Genomic DNA, 19,882 nt, shown 5'->3' on the forward strand with positions numbered 1-19,882 from the left:
TGAGACCAGGTCCTGTGGACGGCTTGCTCCATCCCGCCCTACAGCCCCAGGGCAGGGAGGGGGTGCTGTCTCTTTAAGAGCCTTCAGGCTGCTGGGAGCAGATGGCCAGGCCGGCCGGGGCCCCTTGTCCTTTGTGTGGCTTTGCACAAAAGAGGGGGCCAGCTGGGGAGGGGGCGGCTGCAGCAGGTGGGAGGGTGGGGCCTTGCTCTTCCCCCTCCTAACTGCGCCATTGCCCCTTGGGGAGAAGGTTGCTCACTAGGAATGTGCCTCCTCTCTGGGCACTTTGGCGCCCACAGTCGTCCCCAAATTCTTAAGATACCCCTCCTATGTCGTGTCCCACCTCCTAGGCAGAAGCTTCATCACATCAGAGCCTAGGGACACCCCCCTCCTCTCTGACTCCAAGGAATAAACTCCTCTTCCTGCCCCCACCTCCAAAGCAGAATCTTCCTCTGGCCCTGAGCTCCAGGCTCCAGGGAGAAGTGAGAGCAGAATTAGGTTCTTATGGGGGGAGGGGTGCTAGGGAAGGAGGGGGGCCAGTCGCCAGGGGTACCTGGAGGAGTCCTGGGGGAGGGAAGTAAGAATAAGCATGTTGCTGAGGCCTGGGGTGGGGTGAGGTGCTGGGCCCTGGATCCTAAGTATGAGTATGGAAAAGAGGCACAGGGGAAATGGGGGGGCCCAACCAAGGCCCTACCTAATGGGGGGGCTGGTGTAGGCAAGATGGAAGACTCCATCATACCAGAGGGCTGTGTGCAGCGATGGCTGCCTGCCAGGCAGGAGGGGACAGAGATGAGAGGCTCCCTAAAGATTGGAGCTGCTGGGGGCGGGGTGGCACCCTGCCACTCTGGAGGGATCAGGCTGGGGAGGCTCTTTTTATCTGGTAGCAGACCCCTTAGCTTAGACCTGCCCTTGGCCCATTCATTCTCCTTTGTCCATACCTCCCCACCCTGGGGCTTGGTGCCCAATCCATTATTTAATAGGAGGAAAAAGGCCCCAAAGCTCCAGTCAGAGGTGTGGTGGGCAACGTGGCCGCTGGCTGGGTGGCCCCAGTGTGGCCCCATGTGGCCCAACAGCACCGCAGCGGGGTGGGGTCATGACTGACTTTACCCGGCCGCCCGCAGAAGTCCCCAGGGCCAGGAGGCCCCAGCCGGGTCGTGGTCGGACCGCAGGACCCCGGCCATTGGCCGCAGGCAGCGGTGGGGGCAGGGATCCCTGGCTGGGCCCTGGGTTGCTTCTAAATTTAGGAATCTGATTACAGAGTGGCCGAAGAAGGGAAAGGAGAGGAGGGTGCGAGTGCAGGCTCGGCTCCGTCTGGGCACAGCGGGGTGTGCCCGGGTGGAGGTGTGTCTAGGAGTCTGGTGCTCCGGTGGGAGGGGCGGCAGGCGGGAGTGGGGCATTGGCCTGTGTGCGCTGCAGCACGTGCCCGGGGCGGCAGGGACGGGCACCCGCGCAGCTCACAGGCTCAGAACCGCCGCCGGTGTGTGAGCTGGTTCTTTGTGTGCCTGGCAGGGTGGCTGGGTCTGGCTTTGAAAGTCTCTGCCCACCCCCTTCCCCCATCTCCGTCTGTGCCGCTCTACCCGCTTCCCGGTCTGTCACTCTGCCCGAGCTTGTCCTGGGGGAGGGGGATGCAGCTCCCAGCTGGGGTGACAGTGAACCCAGTGGGAAGGAGACCCAGCTCCTCCCTCACCCTACAGTCCAGATCTTCCCCTACACTTTTCACTCCCCATCCTTCAGCTCCTTATGCCACTGTTTTGGGGTGCTCACTGCAGCAGTTAAAGGGAATTGAGGTGACCCCTGGGAACTCACAGATGCACCAGAAGCCAGGCTTTGGCCCGGTAGCTCTTGGAGGAATTCATTCCTCGCCTGTCCGGCCTCCCATCCGCTCTGGCCCCCAAGGGCGCCTGAAGGGGGGGTCCCCCCTGCGGAAGGGGGGGCGGGGAGTTCCTTGGCAGGAAGGGAAATGGAAGGAAAAGCTGGGCTCCACCCGGGCGGGCAGGCAGGCGGCCTCAGGGCCTCCAGGGCAGTCAGTAGTAACCCGAGCCCACTGGTGTGTGGGGCTGGTGTGCGTGTGGGTGGGGCTGACCCCCAGCTACTCCTGGGGGACAGGGGGTCTCCCCCAGGAGCAAGTCTGGGAGCCCGGGAGGCCCGCAGAGGGAAGCGCTCTCCACCCGGGTCCTGACCCCACCCCCTGGAGGTCTAGCCCCGGCCCCCAGGCCCCGCCCCCCGGGCCCTCCCTCCCACCCCAGGGCCAGATGTTCAGCTGGCGGAGGCATCGGCTGGGGGAGGGGTGCTGAGGCCGCAGCCGGCACTACTTCCCTGCCAGCAGCTTCATTGTGTGCGCGAGGAGCGAGCGGCGGCGGAGAGCGGGCGAGCAAGCAGCAGCCCGAGCGCGCCGGGGAGAGCGAGCGCGCCGGGGAGGGTGCGAGGCGGCGCCCGCGGCTGCGCTCCCCCGCCTCCCGGCAACTCTGCCCCAGCGCCGCGCGCGCCGTCCTGCCGCCGCCAGCGCCAGGGCCCCGCCGCCTGCCGTCGCAGGCAGGGGTCTGGTCCGGACAGGGGTGCCCGCCTGGGGACTGGAGCATCCCGGTGCAACTGAGAAGCGCGGAGCCCGTGGGGGGCGCCAATTGCGCCGCAGCGCCCGCTTGCTGAACTGCGTGGGCAGGCGGGCGGTGGGGTTCCGGGGCGCCCCGAGGGCAGGGCATCCCGACTTCTCCGGGGAGCCCTAATCCCGTGGAGTGTCCAGAGCGTGCGCGCCCCAGCCGCACCGGACCTTGTGCTCATCCCCAGCGTACCCCACTTCTCCACAAACTTTTCTGACGCCCTCGCCCGTGGGGGTCGCGAAAAGCGCTGGGCTCCCGCCCCGCCGGACCCTAGCCACGCTGACCTCCTGCCTCTCGTAGCCTCAGTGGCGACCTCTCCAGGCCGGGCCGGGCACGGCACACAAGACGAGCGCGGCAACCACCGCGGCTCTCCCAAGGTTCCTGCGCCCCCCGGGGCAGCTGGGCGGGGTAATGCCCTCGGTGATGGAGAAGCCGAGCGCGGGCTCTGGGATCCTGTCCCGCAGCCGGGCCAAGACGGCGCCCAACGGCGGACAACCTCACTCGGAGGATGACAGCAGCGAGGAGGAGCACTCACACGGTGAGCCCGGCGGCCTCGGGTTAAAGGCGCACCGGCCCGGGGGCGCGGAGCGGGGCGGGGGGCCATGTAGAGTTGCCGACCATGGGGGTATTATACTGATGGCTCCTATTCTCCCTAAATTGGAGCCTCAGCCTTGCTTCTTCCCCAAGCCGGCACAGGGAATCTGGAGACAGGCCCCCTAGCTGCTGAGGAGGCAGTCCTGCGTGCCCCCGCCCTGCTCTCAGTCCCCGAGGACTCAGGCGTCCCTCTCTTCCACACCTTGGGCTCTTCATACCTTGCCACCTTGCAGGGGACTGAGGTCTGGCTGGGGCAGGGGCTGGAAAGACACCTCCACTCCGAGCTGTGAGGCTCATGTGGTGGGGAGGAGCATTGGATTCCCTGCAGGGCTGTGGTCCAGGTCTAGGGGCAACCCTCCAACCCCCACCACCACCCCCAACCAGAACAAAGGGCTCTGCTGGGCCTGGGCTTTAAAACTGGCCCCCGTCCTCCCCTCCAGCCCCACATGGCTATGGCTAGGCAGGGTCTCTCCCTTTTCCAGTTCCTTCTGTGGCTGAGGGTAACTGAGGGGAAGATCAGGGAAAAGTGAGCCTCCTGGAAGGTGAGGGCCCTGGGTGGTCAGGAAGGAGAACTCGGGGCCAGCCATCTCCCCCGCCACATCCTCCGGTCCCCCCTCCCTCCCTGGAGTCCTGACTGCCTCTCCCTGGCTCCACAGACAGCATGATCCGCGTTGGAACCAATTACCAGGCCGTAATTCCGGAGTGCAAGCCTGGTGAGTGGCAGGACAGGCTGCTAAGGGAGGGGACTGGAGGGCCCATGGCTTGGCCCTGAGCCCTACCTGGGGGAGCCCTTGGCTGGCGCCCACTTGAAGGACAGGCGGGGGTTGGTGGCCGGCCCTGTGGCACGGTTAATTTTCCTACTCTGCCTTCCTGTCTGGGTCTCTGCCCCTCCTTCCCCTCTGGGCCTCACCTCGCAGGCCCCACTCCTCTGCCCGCCCTCTGGCCATGGGTCCAGGCCAGCACCACCAGGCTGATCTGATGTCTTCCCTCTTTTCCTCTGCCTTTCAGAGAGCCCCGCACGCTACAGTAACAAGGAGCTGAAGGGGATGTTGGTGTGGTCGCCCAATCACTGTGTGTCAGATGCCAAGCGTGAGTGGGGTGGGACCCTGGGTTCACTCTTATCCCTGGGAGCTGGGGCCTGAGGTTCATGCCAGCTGGCTGCCAGCTCTTCTCAGAAGTGGGCTGGAGGCTGAGATCTGTGGGTTCAACTCTCGCCTTGGGGCTTGGGCCTAGCCCCTGGGGGCATATCCCTGTCTGGGCAGGCCTAGGAATTGTAACCCCTCCTCCAAGACCTGGCTCCTCCCGCCCCTGCAGTTGACAAGTACATTGCAATGGCCAAGGAGAAGCATGGTTACAACATCGAGCAGGTGAGCCTTGGCCCTGCAGGGATTTGGGGTGGGGACAGGACAGTGCTGGGGGCAGCTGAGCATGAGTTGTACCTTCTCCTGGGCCAGGCGCTCGGCATGCTCCTGTGGCACAAACACGATGTTGAGAAGTCACTGGCTGACCTGGCCAACTTCACCCCATTCCCCGATGAGTGGACGGTAGAGGACAAGGTGCTGTTTGAACAGGCCTTTGGCTTCCACGGCAAGTGCTTCCAGCGGATCCAGCAGATGGTAAAGCCCTCCACCCCTGCCAGTGCTCCTTGGCCCCTTCTTTCTGATAAGCTTGCCAGGGGCCCAGAGTCTTAGGTGGGCCCCAGCCTCTGGCATTGCCCCTCCAGCTGCCTGACAAGCTGATCCCCAGCCTGGTGAAGTATTACTACTCTTGGAAGAAGACCCGCAGCCGGACCAGTGTGATGGACAGACAGGCTCGGCGGCTGGGGGGTCGGAAGGACAAAGAAGACAGGTGGGGGCCCAGGGAAGTTCTGGGTGGGGGTAAATTGAGCTTCTTTGGGGCCCTGGCCCCTGCCTCACTCCTTTCCTGTCCCCTGTGTCGGCAGTGATGAGCTTGAAGAGGGACGAGGAGCCATGAGTGAGGGAGAGCCAGATGCTGGAGATGCCAAGAGAGAGGTGAGATCCCAGAGCTGGTCTGGCCCTGCCCACCTGCCTGCCTTCCCTTTGGGCTCTGCATCACCCACCTCCTCTCCTCTTCCTGGCAGCCTCTGCCCTCTCGGCCCCTGAATGCCCGCCCAGGCCCGGGAAAGAAGGAGGCCCAGGGATCTCAGTACCGCCATCATCCGCTGCGAACCCGGCGGCGCCCACCCAAGGGCATGTACCTGAGCCCCGAGGGCCTCACCGCTGTGTCAGGGAGCCCAGACCTTGCCAACCTCACGCTTCGAGGCCTCGACTCCCAGCTCATCTCCCTCAAGCGCCAGGTGGGGGCCCAGGAAAAGAAGGGGCCATGCAGAGCGGACATTAGGCAGCTGGGAACTGCGATCTAGGGCAGCTGAGGTGTACAAGAGGTGGTGTGGATGTGAAGCCTGCCTCTATCCTGTTCTCTGGGCCTCTGTGTGGCTTGGCGGGTTCTTTTTCTGGGCATTAAACAAATGCCTGGTCTTTGAAAAGCGTCTCCCCTGCAGAATGGTTGGGAGGAAGGAATGAAGTAGATGGTGGGGGGCAAAAAGCTCTGTTGGGAAGTAGGGACCTGGTGAGGGTGGGTATTGATAGACTCACTGCCTTGCCTTCCCAGGTGCAGAGCATGAAGCAGACCAACAGCAGCCTCCGCCAAGCCCTGGAGGGTGGCATTGACCCTCTCCGCCCCCCTGAGGTGAGGCTATTCTTTAAGTTTGGGTGCAAAAGGGGGTGCTCTCTGGTGGCAGAATAGAAAGGGGAGTTTTGCTTGGCAAGCAGGGCCTCCATTCCTGGATTTTTGAGCCTCATAGTTATATTCTTTACTCTCCAGGCCAACACCAAGTTCAACTCCCGCTGGACCACAGATGAGCAGCTTTTGGCAGTACAGGGTGGGTGAGACCATGGGGAGAATAGAGGGCCCCAGGAGTCTCTCTCCTCCCCTCCAAGAGGGATAGGATCAGGGAAATAACTAGTTCTAAGGGGTATTCACACTGTGCTGCCCTTTTGACCCTTGCAGCCATCCGTAGGTATGGCAAAGACTTTGGGGCTATTGCAGAGGTGATTGGAAACAAGACTCTGACCCAGGTGAAGACCTTCTTTGTGAGCTACCGGCGCCGCTTCAACCTGGAGGAGGTGCTGCAGGAATGGGAAGCCGAGCAGGATGGGGCCCCTGGCGCCCCGGTCCCTATGGAGGAGGCTAGGAGAGGGGCGCCCTTGCCAGCCCCAGCCCTAGAGGAAGATGACGAGGTGAGGAGAGGAGAGAGAAACCCTTCAGAGAAGAGAGGAGAGGACCCGCCTCCGTCCTTGGACTGGGCTGAGGGTGTGGTTGAGCCTGGTTCCTCACTCTTCCCTCTCCTCTCAGGTCCAGATTACATCTGTCTCAACATCAGTGCCCCGATCTGGCCCCCCAGCGCCACCCCCCCCTCCGCCTCCCACCTCGCTGTCCCAGCCGCCCCCACTGCTGCGGCCACCTTTGCCCACGGCTCCCACCCTGCTACGCCAGCCTCCCCCACTACAGCAGGGCCGCTTCCTCCAGCCCCGGCTGGCTCCCAACCAGCCCCCACCACCTCTCATCCGCCCTGCCCTGGCTGCCTCCCGCCACAGTGCCCGCCCTGGCCCTCAGCCCCCACCCACCCTGGTTGGAGCCCCCCTGGAGCCTCCTGCACCCTCACTCTGAGCCTCAAGGCCTTCTGCCAACCAGAGGCTCCAGAACCCCTTCGCTGGACGACCTCGAGGACCTCTGGCTTCACTTAGGACAGAAAGGACTAGAGCTCTCGTCAGGTCTCTCGAAGACCCAGAGCTGCCGTCCAGCCAGCACAGCCTGGACCTGTGGGCTCTGTGTGTTTCTGGCAGTTGAGCCCATTTCCACCTCCACCCCGGCCAGGGTCTGGGGCCTTCTGAGCTGGCCTGAGGGTACTTTCTCTTCCTGCCTGCGACTGGAATGGCTGCCTCCTAGTCTGCCGGGCTCGGCTTTTGGGCCCTGCCCGTTGTATAGCGGGTAGTGACCATAGCCTTGGGGGTGGGGGAGAGGACAGTTTGGTGTGTTGGCTGTTCTTCCTCTTTCCCTTCTTTTAGCAATAAGTCTGGGGTGAGGTGGGGAGGGAGCTGGAGGCGGGAGGTGGGCAGAGTGGTTCCTCGGGGGCCAGACAGCAGCAGAGGCTGGAGAGGTAGTGCTCCTGTTTTCAGGGGCTGGGTGGGAAGTGCTGAGGATCTGAGAGTGCCCACTATGCCCACTGCCCAGAAGCTTAGTAAAAGGAGGGTTGGGAACATATGCAGACATGGGTTTATTTTTCAATGTTTCTAAAAAACTAAAAAAATAAAATCTTCAAGTTCACTGAATCCTCTTTCCCTTTTGGTTTAAGGGTCCTGGGCTTTGCTTCTTGTCTGTGCGATGAGGGTGGGAGGGAGCTTGCCCAGCACCGGCCTTTCCAGATGGGAATCAATTCTGCAAGGCAGGCAGGCGGGGCTGTATCTTACCCATGGGGACTGGGTCCCTGCCCAGTTGGGAGAAGAAACAGGAGGCAGCTCAGATTCCAAACATTCTCTTTATTACGTGTTTGATCCAGAGGAGAAACTAAGTGCAGGATGGGGGGCTGAGTGGGGAGGGGCCACCGTGCCTGGGAGCCCCTGGGCCACCACCCCCTTTGGGAGCCAAGCCTTGCCCTCCTGGCCCCTGGGAGCACCCGGGCTGTTCCATAGGGCAGGAGGGAGGGAAGAATGGAGGAGGAGCCCTTGGTAGGAGCCAGAGCCCACGGGAGCCGGCAGTCCGGGGCTTGGGGCAGGAGGGCTGAGGTTGGCGAGGCCCCTTCCTGGGACCCAAGGGCTCGACTTGCTACGGAGCCAGGCCTGGGAGTGGGGGTGATGAGTAGGGGTGGAGTCATCATAAATCAAAAAAAAAAATAATAAAATAATAAAATAAAAAATAAAACCCATCACAAAAAATGTACAACTCAGGTGAGGGTAGGGGCAGCCTCTGTCAGGACCCCCTCCCCCAATTTCTCAAGAACAGAAACAGCAGAGAAATAAATTAAGGGATGCAGCGGCTGCCACCAGCCAAGCGCCCATAACCAGCCACTCCCACACTGGCTGCGGAGGTTAGCAAGCTGGGAGTCACTTGGCCTGGCTGTCCCCCCACCCCGTGGAAGGCAGAGGCTCCCGGCCCTGCTGCCCTATCCAGCCTCCCGCCAGGCGGCCACGGAAGCCCTGGGCAGTGTCTCCTGAGAGGAGGGGCGACAGTGTGAGGAAGAAAAGGCAAGGCCGAGATGAGTGGTGAGGGAAGTCACTGCTATGGAACTAGCTGGTGCCCAGATTAATGCCAATGAAGGGGAGTAGTGGGGAGAGGAACGGCGAGGGGGGCTGTGCTTTCAGACAAAGGCTCTCCCAGAACGGAGAATGCCCAGCGTCCCTGTTCCGGAGACTAGCAGCCCAGGCGGCCCCCTGGGGGCCGAAGAGCCCATCTGCCCTGCAGTCCCCTCCCCTCCTCCAGCCCTGGGGTCAGCCCCGCCTTCTACCCAGGAGGGGGTGGGAGAAGATGGCACAGACTTTTTGAGGAGGGGAACAAAAGTCCCCACAGCAGCTTGTGGAAGGAAATGCCCAGCTCTGGGGAAGGGGGGCAGAGGATACAGTGTGGAGGGAGGCCAGAGCCCCATGCCTAGCCTGCCAGCCCCACCCGCTTTAGGGCTGCGCAGCACCCCCGCCCCAGCCCCCAGCCGCCCAGGCCTCCAGCCCAGGGGCCTGAGGTCAGGGGAAGGCCACCTCTGGTGGTTTGCTTGGAGGGGAAGGAGGAGAGGAGAGGGGAGAAGCCCAAAGTGGGCCTGGCGGAGGGCCTGACAGGGAACTCCACCACTCTTGCCTGAGAGTGTTCCAGCCCTGAGCCACCCTCCCGGGAAACCCCACAGATCCAGTCTCGACTGTCCCAATGGGGCAGGGAGGAAAGGTGGCCGCTGGGATTTTTTTTTTCTTTTTTCTTTTTGGTAATAAAAAATTTCTTGGTTTAGGCGAAATACTCTGTGCAACCGCAGTACCGAGGGGGAGCCCTGCCCCCCCGCCCCTCCCTCCCCTTCCTTTGCCTCCTGTGGGAGAGAGGGGGGAAGGGGGACTATCTGGGCAGGGGTAAATGTGGGGGGAGAGAACCACCTCCCATCCCCCACAAACACGGAAGAAAAAACTGAGAAGGGCGGGGAGGGGAGAAGTGCCAGCAGGGGAGACACACCAATCCATCTCTGCAGTCTCGCCCAGGCGGGGCGGGCGGGTGGAGCTCCGGCCCCAGCAGCTAAGTCCAGCTGGCCGCCTCCGTTGCCCCCCCACTCCTGGCAGCCTGTTAAAGCTTAAGCTCGTTGGCTATTTTGGAGGCAATGTTTTTGAAGGCCATGGAGGTGCCAGATATCCGCTTAAACCGAACACCATTGAGGGACAGCCGCGGCAGTTTGCACACCTCCATCTCCCACTGCACGAAGTTCTCGTGGCCCGGCGTGCCGTGCATGCACAGCAGCATGTACTTCTCGTGCAGCTCACTCTGGCAGCTGTTTGCGTCCAGCACCTTGCGGATCTCCCGCATCATCTCATTGGGTTCCATGGAGCTCGTGGTCTTCATACTCCACGTGAAGCGTAGTGAGCGGGGCTTGGCCTCCCGAAACTCCTCCTTCTCTTTGTCATTGCCACCACTGCCCACCACGTGAGGTCTGCGGAGAGGGCAGAGGCTGCGTCAGGCGGGAGCTGAGGCGCCCCACCCCCGGGAGAGCCCCGGACCAAAGAGGAGAGCGGGAGGGAGCCCAGGAGGCAGCAGTGCCAGCAGAGGGAGCAGAGGGAGGGCGAGAGGGGTGGGCAGTCCTGCATCTCTGTCTCAGGGCAGAGGAGAGGAGAAGCCGGCCCCTGGCCGGGGAGGGGGTGGGGGTAGGAGGTGACAGCTCCATGCTTTTCTATGAAGAGGAGAGGGTTAGGGGAGAATGTGCTCAACAGCCCTGAGCAGTTCGCAGACTGGACAGAAATAAGTGGCTGGTTCACAGAAAGGCAAGCATGTTGATGGCCCCAACCTCCCAGCCCGGGGCTCCTGCTTCCAGAATACACTAGATCTGAGGAGAAGGGGCCACACCTACTGCGGTGGGGGTGTGGGGATTCTCTGAGGGAAAGGAGGCCCCAAGAGGGCAGGCACAGGGCAGAACCATGGAGGAAGAGCCAGGTGGCAGAAGAGAGGAGCAGGAGGCTCGTGGCAAGCCCGGCGGCCCGGCGGCCCGGGCGGGGCTGGCGCTGGCTCCAGCCCTCTCTCACCTGAGCGTCTCCACTCGGTCTTTGCTTTCAGGTTCATTCAGGTTCCTCAAAAAACAGAGCGAGGGAGAGTTTAGTGCTGGGACCTCTCGCTCCTTCAGCCGCTGCAGACCCAGGTGAGGGTAGGTCCAGGGAGATGCCACCGGAGGGCGGGCCTCAAGCCCAAAGGCCACTGGCCCATCACCTGGCAGACCCACACAGCTCTGCAGCACCTCACACTGGCAGTGCGACTGTCCCTCTCCAACAGGGAGCCCGGTATACAGGGCCTGCCCCTCCCACATTCCCAGAGATCGTGCAGGGGAGGAGCCCCTGCTCCTGGGGAGGGGTGTGGACGTGCAGGCACACGCACGCACTCATGGAGCACATAGTGCGGGGCCGCTTCCCCACCAGCCCGCAGCCAGGGCTCGCGCTGAGGGGGTCTTCTGCACCAGTACCCAGACCAGGGTGGGTCTCAGAAATGCAGTCCTCTCAGAGGGAAGGGGCTGGGGGATAAATAGGGGCCTCTTCTAGGAGGCTCAAAGGGCAGAGAGCAGGACCAACTTTCAGCATGCCTGGGGCTGGGTGGGGAGAAGGGCCCTGAGGCTGGCTGTAGACACGCTGGCTTCCCCCATTCTTTTTTAACTCCTTTGCCTGCCAGGCTGCCAGGCCATCTGCTTGTACAGAAGGGAGGACGGAGGGCAGGGCAGGGCAGACACCTTGGGAGGGTGGGTGGGGAAGAGGTCTGGCCCCGCTGAGCGGCTTCTCCAGCTCCTGGCTGGAAGATGGGTGCCTGGAGCTGGGAAATTGGGGAGTGCAGAGGAGGACAAGGATGTAAGGAAGAGTGAGAAAGAGCAGCAGCAGCACATGTAAAAGGAACACAAAGACACAACAGACACACGAATGCAAACAAGCGCACTGCGAGCAGGGAGCCCGGGCTGTGCAGGGAAGGAGACTGGCTGCTCTCTCCAGCCCCACCTGGCTCCTGGCCTGTGGGCGGAGGCACCCTGTAGGGCAGGCCCCCACTGGGGCCCCCGTGAGTCAACAGCCAGCCATGCAGTGAAGAGCTGGGTGGAGAGCAGTGGATGGAAGGGGGAAGCCTGAAGACCTTGTCTTAGCTGTTGTTCTGTCAGCTGGGACACCAACATGCCTGTCAGGGGTCCCAGTCCTCCCAACATGGCCTTTGGGCTTCAGCTTGGGATCTGGTCCGCCTAGACATCCAGAGAGGATGAGGATAGGGCCAGGGGTGGCAGAGCCAGGGGCTGGCCTTAGAAGGGCGATGCCTGAGTGAGGCAGGGCTTTCTCACTGTTTTGCCAGGGTTTAGAGGTAGACGGCCCCTGCCCTGGAACATTCCAGCTCCTGGGTCTTTGGAAGCCACAGGCCATATCTGGAGAACACACCCCAGAGAAAAGGCAGCTTGATTTATCTAGATACTGCTGGCAGGAGGTAGGCGGGGGTGGCGGTGGGGGTAGGCCTCATTTTGCAGGAGCTGCCAGAAGGGGGTGCTGTGTCCCACTTGTGAGGCAAAGGCTCCTGGGGCCTGGAGACTCCAGTGTCCCTGTAGTAACTCCAAAGTCCTGCCATCCCACAGGACAGGGGCAAGGGGCCACACAGCCCGTAAGTTCAGGGCACCAGAGAAGGGGATGCCCGGGAGCCCCAGAATAAGATATCAACCCAGATGCACTTTCAACCCCGGTGGAGCCTCTTCAAAGCGCATGCACAGACATGGGAAAGGGCCAGAAGAGGAACCCAATGCTTGTGACCAAAACCCAGGTTAGGGGCTTAGGGGGAGGAGACAATCTTAAAGGGCGAATTCCCTGAGAAGGCCCCCTTGCTTGGGGACAGCCCATCGCTTTCAGAGCTATCTGCTCTGAGTGGGCAAATGTGGCCTCATGGGCTGCCCAGTCAGAAGCTGTCTTCATCCCTTTAAGATGGCAGAGAGAGGGCCACACAGACATGGTTAGCAGATGGAGGAGGGAGCAAGAGCCAGAAAGGGGGAGTTAGTGATGGAGGCAGGACACAGGACACAGACACACACACACACAGTGGGCCCAACGCCTACCTTCTGGCAAACCTGAAAGACAGATTTCTAAAAAAACAAACAAAAAAAGACAAAATAAAAAAAGAAATAAAAAAAAAAACCAACAAGACGGTATGTGGATAAGCAGGTGGGGAGTGGCCTTTACAGGTTCAAGAGTCACCCCATTTGTGGAAGAGCCGCTCAGCGAGACTAGAGTCCCAGACATCCCGACTGCTTGCACGCCCCCCTGCGGCTCCACACCTGCATTCCGGGGCTGGAGGGGGCAAGGCTTGACCACTCCAGCTGAGTGGAATGTAGTGCAGGAGGAAGGGCAGGCAAGCCTGCTCTCTCCAAGCCCCCCATTGCTTCCTGAGCTACACTAAGATGCTAGAGGAAGTGTGGGGAGGAGACAGGGAACATCCCAAGAGGCCTGCTGGATGCACCTCGAGAATCGAAGCTGTCCCTGTGGGTCTTCGGGGGCCAGGTGTGAGAGGCCTCACGAAGAGACTCTCCACAGAGGAAAAGTGTCAGCACAGCGGGCTGCCACACTGGGCCCCCACCAGCTATTTCATTTGTACCCTGCACTCTGGCAACCCACTGGGCAGAGGAACATGGCTGCGGAAGAGGGGAGCAGCTGCAGCCAGACACAACCAACTGGGTGGACAGAGGAGGTCAAAGGGGGCAAGACAAGGCCAGATAACTCTCCTCACCGGCCCAGCCTGGCTCAGGCCTCATGACTTTGCAGCTGCGTCACCAAATATAAGTTTCCATGGGAACCCAGGAGAGAAGAGGGGGCTTTTATTTTAGCATCTGAGTTCACACTCTCCTAGAGAGGAGGCGGCATCGGCCATCTGCTTGGGCCAGAGAACAAGGGATGTGTATGAGGAGCTGGGGAGGCCTGAGAGGGATGGACAGGTCTGGACACCTCAGGCGCCAACAAAACTTAGGCTTCCTGAGGCCTCTTCTAACCCCAGGACCTAACCCCAGTTCTAACCTCAGGTGCCCCCACCCCCCACCCCCAGGCAGGTGGAAGGCCTGGCCTCAGCCTGTCTGCCGCCCTAAACCCCCTACTCACCTGCGTACAAACTTGGAGGTGAATTTGCTGAAGATGCTCCCCGAGGCCCCCCGTCGGCCCTGGCTGTTGCCAGAGGGAGAGGCTGGGGTTACACCGTAGGGCAAATTCTGCTGGTCCCGCACCTGCCGGAGCTGCCCAGCGTGGAAGGTGCTTCGACTGGACACGCCCCGGGGGAAATTAGTTCGGTCTGGGGCTCCACCACTGCTGCTGATGTTGTGGGCAGAGGGGGAGGCGACAGGGACACGCTGGGGGGCTGTGCTGTGGGAAAAGAGGTGGAGGTGGGGGAAATGCATCAGGGCACAAGAAAGCCACCACCGCTGAGCACCTGGAGCGCCCTGGGGTGGGAACAGGGAAGGGGGATGCTAGGGCAAAGGCAGCCATCACGGAGGACACAGAAGGAAGGGGTGTGACCACTGAGGACACCAATAAGGAAGACGTTTGGGTGGAAGGGGAGGGAGATGGTTTGGGGGAGGGACGGAGGGAGGCAGGGGAGGATACGTGTATGGAGAGCATTACAGGCTGGAGAGAAGTGGCTCCTTGGGAGCTAGGCAGACTGGAACCTCAAGGGGACAGTGTTGACCAACCCTCAAGGACTGAGTCCCTGTGATGCTGACTGTCCCCGGGTCCTAAGGAAGTCCAGGAAGGCTCAGAACAAAAAGGCTTCCTTCTGGAGCCTCAGGACGGCTTCTTGCATATCTGTTCTGAGAGGGAGAACTGGAGGAAAAGAGGGGCATTAAGCTATTTTTTGTTCCCTCCACTTCCTGGCTGCAGGGGACAGAGCCATCTCTTGTGGCTAAGATGACAAGAACAGATCAAGACCCCCAGGTGGGAAGAAATTGTGGGGGGCGGGGAGGGGGCAGGCTGAGGGCAGCAGGTGCGCCAGCTGCCCCAGCACACTTGCCTGGGCCGCGGCACCTCACAGTTACTGTCCGTGGGGGGCAGCCCAGTGGCCTTGTTGGGGTGCACGGAGGCCGACATGGATTTCTGGTGCTGGCGGGGCCGGGCCGCAGAGACTGCGGCGGAAGCAGAAGCCGTGGAGGCCCGGGACCCTGGCATGGTTAGGCTAGGAGACAAAAGCAGCGGAGAGGCCTGGGTTAGGGGTGGGGGCAGGAGGCTCTGGTTAGGAAGCAAGGGCGGAGCAGCAAGGGCCAGAGCTGGGGAGCCTCGGCAAGATGCGGGTCAGGCCCAGGAACAGCAACAAGGGGCACAAGTCAGAGCCAAGGAAGGCAGGGGAAGGAAGCGGAGGGCAGGGGAAGGAAGGCGAGGCAGGCCAGGGCCTGGGGGAGGAAACCAAAAAGTGCAGGAAAGCTGACAGGAGGCAACTGCCTCTGGGCTGCACTGGTCTCCTAGGAATTCTAAGAACAAGGATGTATCATGGCCAGAAACAGCAGGGTGTTGCGTAGGGGAATTTTCATTAAGCTCAGAAGACGAGGAGCCAGGAATGCAACACTGATGGTCAAGGTTAGGGGGGCTCTGCTTTCATGGGCACAGCTAAAGTCACCCTCAATGTGTCCACCCTTCAAGTGGGCATCTCTTGGTTCTGCCCTGAGCTGGGGCTCCCAAAACAAAGCCTCAGGCACTGATGCCCAGAGGAGTGCAGTTGCCATGCCCTGGTCGCAGTCAAGAAGTGAGAAGGCAGCTCAGATGACCACGGAGTAATAGTCGGTACACTGCAAGAAGAGGTCACAGGTGCACAGGGGAGAGGAGACAGGTGGGGGAGGTGGGTGGAGAGCAGTGAGGAGGTGCTGGTGTGTGGAAAGCTGGACTGGACAGAGCCAGGACGGGACTCTAGGGAGCAGGAGGGGAGGTGGTGATGCTGACAGACGTCACCCCTGGGAGAATGGCTCCTAGGGAGCGTGGCAGGCAGGGCCTGGGCCTGCTCACCTGTCTTTGCCGTTCTGGATGGAGGCCTGGCCAAGGCTGGCCCTCTCCAAAAGTGGGGAATTCCTGCTTCGATTTGTGCTGGTGGAGAGGACGCTGTTCTGTGGGGGAATAAAGGGCAGAGCTGTATCACAGAAAACCAAAGTGTTCTACTGACAGGTTCATAAAAACTGCTACCCCTCCGCCTTCCACCATGAGCAGTCAGGGGTGGGGAGAAGAAAGGGCTGTGCTTTCCCTCCAGGGGGTAAGGCTTTCTATAGTAAGCAAAAGTGGCCCCGAGGGAAGGTCAGGGAGACAGCCAAAGGGAACTAGGTCTGTATTAAAGAAAAAGCTGCCTGGAGAGGGCAGGGCCCATAGCAGGGCAGGGAGGACAAGGACGAGGAGGGAAGGAGGCGTGGGGCTGGCCGGGAGGAGGGAGGGGGTGGGCGTGGCTCACCGTGGATGGGGTGGGGGTGGTCTTCTTCCTCTCCAGGCCCGGCAGGGGGCTGGCAGGCACTTTGGCGGTGCTGCTGGCCTTCCTCCCTGACTCCCGGTCCTCCTCTGGCCTCTTATTCTCTGCGTTGTTACTCTGAGTCTTCTTAGAGTAGGAATTAGAAGTGGGAATGGCAGGACCAGCTGCTGGGCCAGAGGGACGGTGGGAATGGGTAAGGGTGGGGGACCCATCGAATGGCCACCATGTGCACAGTGCTATCCTAGTCTGGCCAGCAACCCAGCAAACCCCGTTTCATAGAGGTGGAGGGCAGTTATGTGACTTGCCCAATGCCATGCTAATAAGTGGCTGTATAGGGACTAAAATTCAGCTGTGTCATCTAAAGCCCCCAGAACTTACCAGGAGAGGGGTGAGTCCCCCACCCACAACTCCCAAAAGTACTTACCCTGGTCACTAAAGCGCCGCTGCTTGGGGTTGGCTGAGACACTGCGCTGTACCTTGTGGGAGGGGGAAGGGGCACTGCTATTGGTCAGATCAGTGGAAGGCCGGGGCTTCAAGGTGATGGTGTCGCCCTCCAGCTGCAAGAACACAAAAGTGAGGGCAGAAGTCATGCAGAGTTGCCTATGGATGATCCCACTTACACATTCCTGCCGTACACAAATCCACCCCAGGCTCCCATGAGATATACTCCCTACAAGACCAATGTGCAATAAACACTCTTGGAGACACACATGTCCCAACACAGACCCTGACAAACACAGCCAAAGAACCCTCCCCCCTCCCAGAGAGGGATATCCACGCCCAGAAGAATGCACATTCAGACTCAGAGACAGCCCCTCAATACTCCTGAGCAGGCAAAGGCAAGAATCAAGAATGGGAGTCCAACACCAGCAGGGGGAGAGCAGGGTGGGGAGGCCATGAGTGCATGTGGGGACATGCAGATGGTGAACAAGACCCTACTCCCACAGAGACCCATGGATTCAGGCACAGACATGGTTACCCAGGCGAGCAGAAGAACAATCACGAAGCCTCCACATGCACAGATGGGAGGATGGACGCACATGCACACCGACACACATACCCAGACACAAGCACCAGGCAGAAGCACTAGACTCAAGACTCCTATAAAAAAAGACATAGCCACGCACCCACGAACCCAGACGCACACTTTCAGATACAGAGAGACACAAACATATGGAAACAGACACAGAGATTTCTGGATCAACACAGAACTGACCCAGCCAGACTGACCTACACCCAGTGAATGAGCCAGATCTACTCACTCGTGTGGAAACTCAGACCCAGGCCCAGACCCTACCAGCTTTCCTCTTCAACCACTGATGGAGATTAGTGAAAGCAAAGGCCAGAAGACCTTAGCACCACTGAAGCTGAGGCTTAAAATTCATCAGTAGAGAGCACACCTACTCAAGAGGTGAGCTTCTGCCCTCAACAGCTGCTAGAAGTATGGGGGTGCTACTGACAGCGAGGCTGGCCAGACCGGGGAGTGGAGCAGGGGCACAAACCTCAGAGCTCTTGTAGCCCAGGAGTAGATAGGTGGCCATCACCTCGTTGTACCTCTGGCCCACCAGTGAGTCCTGGATCTCTTCCCGCGTGTAACCCATGGACACCATCAACTCTGCACAGAGGTGGGGGGGCATACAGTTAAGGATGGTCCTGAGTCCTAGGTAGGCTCAACCCCATGGCCCAGCACAGCCTCCTCACCTGTTCGCCGGGGGTCCTTGTAGTCAGGAAGTGGCTCCACATAAGGCTTTAGTTCATCATCTTCGTGACCCACATTCATCCATCGATCTTTCATGATTTGCTGGGGAGCACAGGGAAGGGGAAGGGCAGAGAGGAAGGAAACTCAGCTTGGAGGTTTCCTTGGGAACCCAGGACCTTCTAGCCAGCTAGGCTCAGGCTGCTCACCTCTAAAGTGCCTCTCTTACTGGGATTGAGAATGAGAAATTTCTTAAGCAGGTTTTCACAGTCTGTGGACATGTAGAACGGAATACGGTATTTTCCCCTCAGTACCCGCTCCCGCAGCTCCTGTAGGAGGGAAATTTCAATCACCCCAAGGCCAAGGGAAGAAACCTAATTCCAGGCTCCTGACACCTTCAGACTAGCCAGGCAGACATAGATGAAATATTGTGGGAGGAGGAGAGTCTGGGACAAGGCACCTCACTAGAGAGGCGGTGATGTCAAATACCCCACACCCTCCGACTTCACAAGCCTGAGGCTTGCAATCCTGAGTGCTTCAGAGGGGTGAATGGACACGTGATTTACCCCATGCAAAGAACTGAAGTTATTACACTGGGTGCAGAAGGAGGTGAGAGGTTAGGGATAAGACCAGAGGCCAAGAGAAGAAATGACAAGCAATACAAATGATCTAAGCCTGCACTTCACTCCACCTTGAGGTTCTGTCCATCAAAAGGCAGGGATCCGCTGACCAGTGTATAGAGGATAACTCCCAGACTCCACACATCCACCTCGGGTCCATCGTATTTTTTGCCCTGGAAGAGCTCCGGGGCAGCATAAGGGGGACTGCCACAGAAGGTATCCAGCTTGTTCCCAAAGGTGAATTCGTTGCTGAAGCCAAAATCTGCAATCTTGATGTTCATATCAGCATCCAAGAGCAGGTTTTCTGCCTGGGAGGTAAGATGGAAAATATCAGGGAACCAAGTGGACCATATGAAGGCACCAGACAGGAAGAAGCTGAGGGGAACGGGAGAACAAACAGGGAGTCATCTTCAATCTTAGAACTTTCTCCACCAACTCCAGGGTGGACCTCCAATCATCGTGAAGAGGCTGGTCTGGGCTGGAGAAGGGTGGCGCAGGCTGTGAGAACTGCGATCTGAAGGCTCAGAGACGCTGTGAGCTATGCAAAGCTTCATTGTTAATCACGGCTGTGTCTGTGAGGACTTAGGGGCCAGGAGACTCACAGGCAATCAGATTTTTTAACATCTCAGTGAAAGAGATGAGTGAGCCGCACACCTGCAAAGCAGCTATGACGCAGTGGGGGACAGTCAACACTGTCCCCTCAGTCAACCACCAGGCTGCCTGCAGCCCTCCTGCCTTGCCTGGCAGCACTGGAAGGTACGTGCTGAGAGGTGAAACAACAGAGGCTCTGCTCGCTGGCTGGAATGAGCTCCTAAGTCTGGTCATAAGGCCTGTGTCAGAAGCAGCCCTAGGGCTTCCTCATTGTCTCCAAAAAATTAAAGGCTGGAGTTTCCTTGAACACTAAGGGCATAATGGTTATGTCATGGTTAACGGAGGGTGAGCAGTCCTGCCTCAAAGACACAGAAGATAAGGGCATGCCTTACCTTTAAGTCTCTATGAACAATAAACTTCTGGTGACAGTACTGCACAGCAGACACTATCTGAAAGGAAGGAAGAGGGGTCAGCCCAGGGGCACCAGAGGGTGGGCCACAGGGGCTGATGAAGTTGTGATACTCTGCCGAGTTATAAGCTGCCATACAGCAAAGCCCAAAGGATGCTCCAAAGGCCACTTACAGGTAGGCAGCTCCTCCTCGTATGCCAAACCCCAAAAAGCAGAGGTCAGGCCCACATTCCACGGAGGGAGTCATACCCACCTGGCGGAATTTGGCTCGAGCCTCTTTTTCTTTCATCCTGCCATGAGCCACTAGGTAATCAAACACCTCTCCTGCAAGAGACGGGGGAAGGGTCTATATCAGGGCTTGCGGGGGTTGGTGAAGGTGGAGACACAGTAGGAAGAGGCCATTCCATACCTACCTCCACTAGCGTACTCCATGACAAGGTAGAGAGTTTTTTCGGTCTCGATCACTTCAAATAACTTAACTGTAAGAGAAAAGGCCAAGCCATGAGTCACAGAAGAGGCAGGGGCCACACATCGAGCCCTGACATGTACAGGGGCATCTTAGGAATGAAAGCTCCCCCTTTCACATTCCTACTCTCCCAAGGACAAGTTCCTCTCATAGCAGCCACAGCACTAAGGACGGTCTGTGTGCCAGAGGCAGAGCTGGGTTTTGAGCTGGGCCTCCCCAGAGGTATCCTTG

The 19,882-nt window shown here is 59.7% G+C and overlaps 2 protein-coding genes across 12 annotated transcripts in view; one reads left to right on the top strand and one right to left on the bottom strand.

Annotated features, from left to right (window-relative positions):
* Positions 1-2,353: 2,353 nt before the first annotated feature.
* On the top strand, positions 2,354-7,539 carry RCOR2 (REST corepressor 2). 2 transcript variants are annotated; one of them, XM_010994733.3, is made up of 12 exons: positions 2,354-3,132; positions 3,845-3,901; positions 4,197-4,277; positions 4,503-4,555; positions 4,643-4,804; positions 4,912-5,036; positions 5,131-5,200; positions 5,290-5,505; positions 5,820-5,897; positions 6,033-6,090; positions 6,219-6,448; positions 6,564-7,539. In XM_010994733.3, exons 1-12 carry the CDS (start codon positions 3,006-3,008, stop codon positions 6,876-6,878), a joined length of 1,572 nt encoding a protein of 523 aa, XP_010993035.1. In that variant the 5' UTR covers positions 2,354-3,005; the 3' UTR covers positions 6,879-7,539. The 2 variants fall into 2 exon arrangements, with proteins under 2 accessions (XP_010993035.1, XP_064348282.1); XM_064492212.1 differs by lacking the exon at positions 6,219-6,448 and having other exon boundaries at positions 6,564-7,530.
* A 188-nt stretch (positions 7,540-7,727) lies between these two features.
* Positions 7,728-19,882, bottom strand: part of MARK2 (microtubule affinity regulating kinase 2) — a 52,143-nt gene continuing 39,988 nt past the window's right edge. For 2 of the 10 annotated variants that reach the window (XM_064492213.1, XM_064492218.1), the window contains exons 5-19: positions 19,599-19,664; positions 19,439-19,509; positions 19,169-19,225; positions 18,257-18,493; positions 17,775-17,894; positions 17,571-17,670; positions 17,372-17,484; positions 16,294-16,426; positions 15,855-16,036; positions 15,422-15,519; positions 14,439-14,600; positions 13,538-13,795; positions 12,505-12,531; positions 10,469-10,513; positions 7,728-9,882 (exon numbers count right to left, since the gene is read on the bottom strand). In XM_064492213.1, coding sequence (XP_064348283.1) covers positions 9,522-9,882; positions 10,469-10,513; positions 12,505-12,531; positions 13,538-13,795; positions 14,439-14,600; positions 15,422-15,519; positions 15,855-16,036; positions 16,294-16,426; positions 17,372-17,484; positions 17,571-17,670; positions 17,775-17,894; positions 18,257-18,493; positions 19,169-19,225; positions 19,439-19,509; positions 19,599-19,664 — 2,030 coding nt within the window. In that variant the 3' untranslated portion in view covers positions 7,728-9,521. The remainder of the gene's footprint in view (positions 9,883-10,468; positions 10,514-12,504; positions 12,532-13,537; positions 13,796-14,438; positions 14,601-15,421; positions 15,520-15,854; positions 16,037-16,293; positions 16,427-17,371; positions 17,485-17,570; positions 17,671-17,774; positions 17,895-18,256; positions 18,494-19,168; positions 19,226-19,438; positions 19,510-19,598; positions 19,665-19,882) is intronic. The other 8 variants (XM_064492214.1, XM_064492219.1, XM_064492215.1 and 5 more) reach the window with 8 other exon arrangements.

This window comes from Camelus dromedarius, chromosome 12 (genome assembly GCF_036321535.1).
Source record: "Camelus dromedarius isolate mCamDro1 chromosome 12, mCamDro1.pat, whole genome shotgun sequence".
Lineage (NCBI taxonomy): Eukaryota > Metazoa > Chordata > Mammalia > Artiodactyla > Camelidae > Camelus > Camelus dromedarius.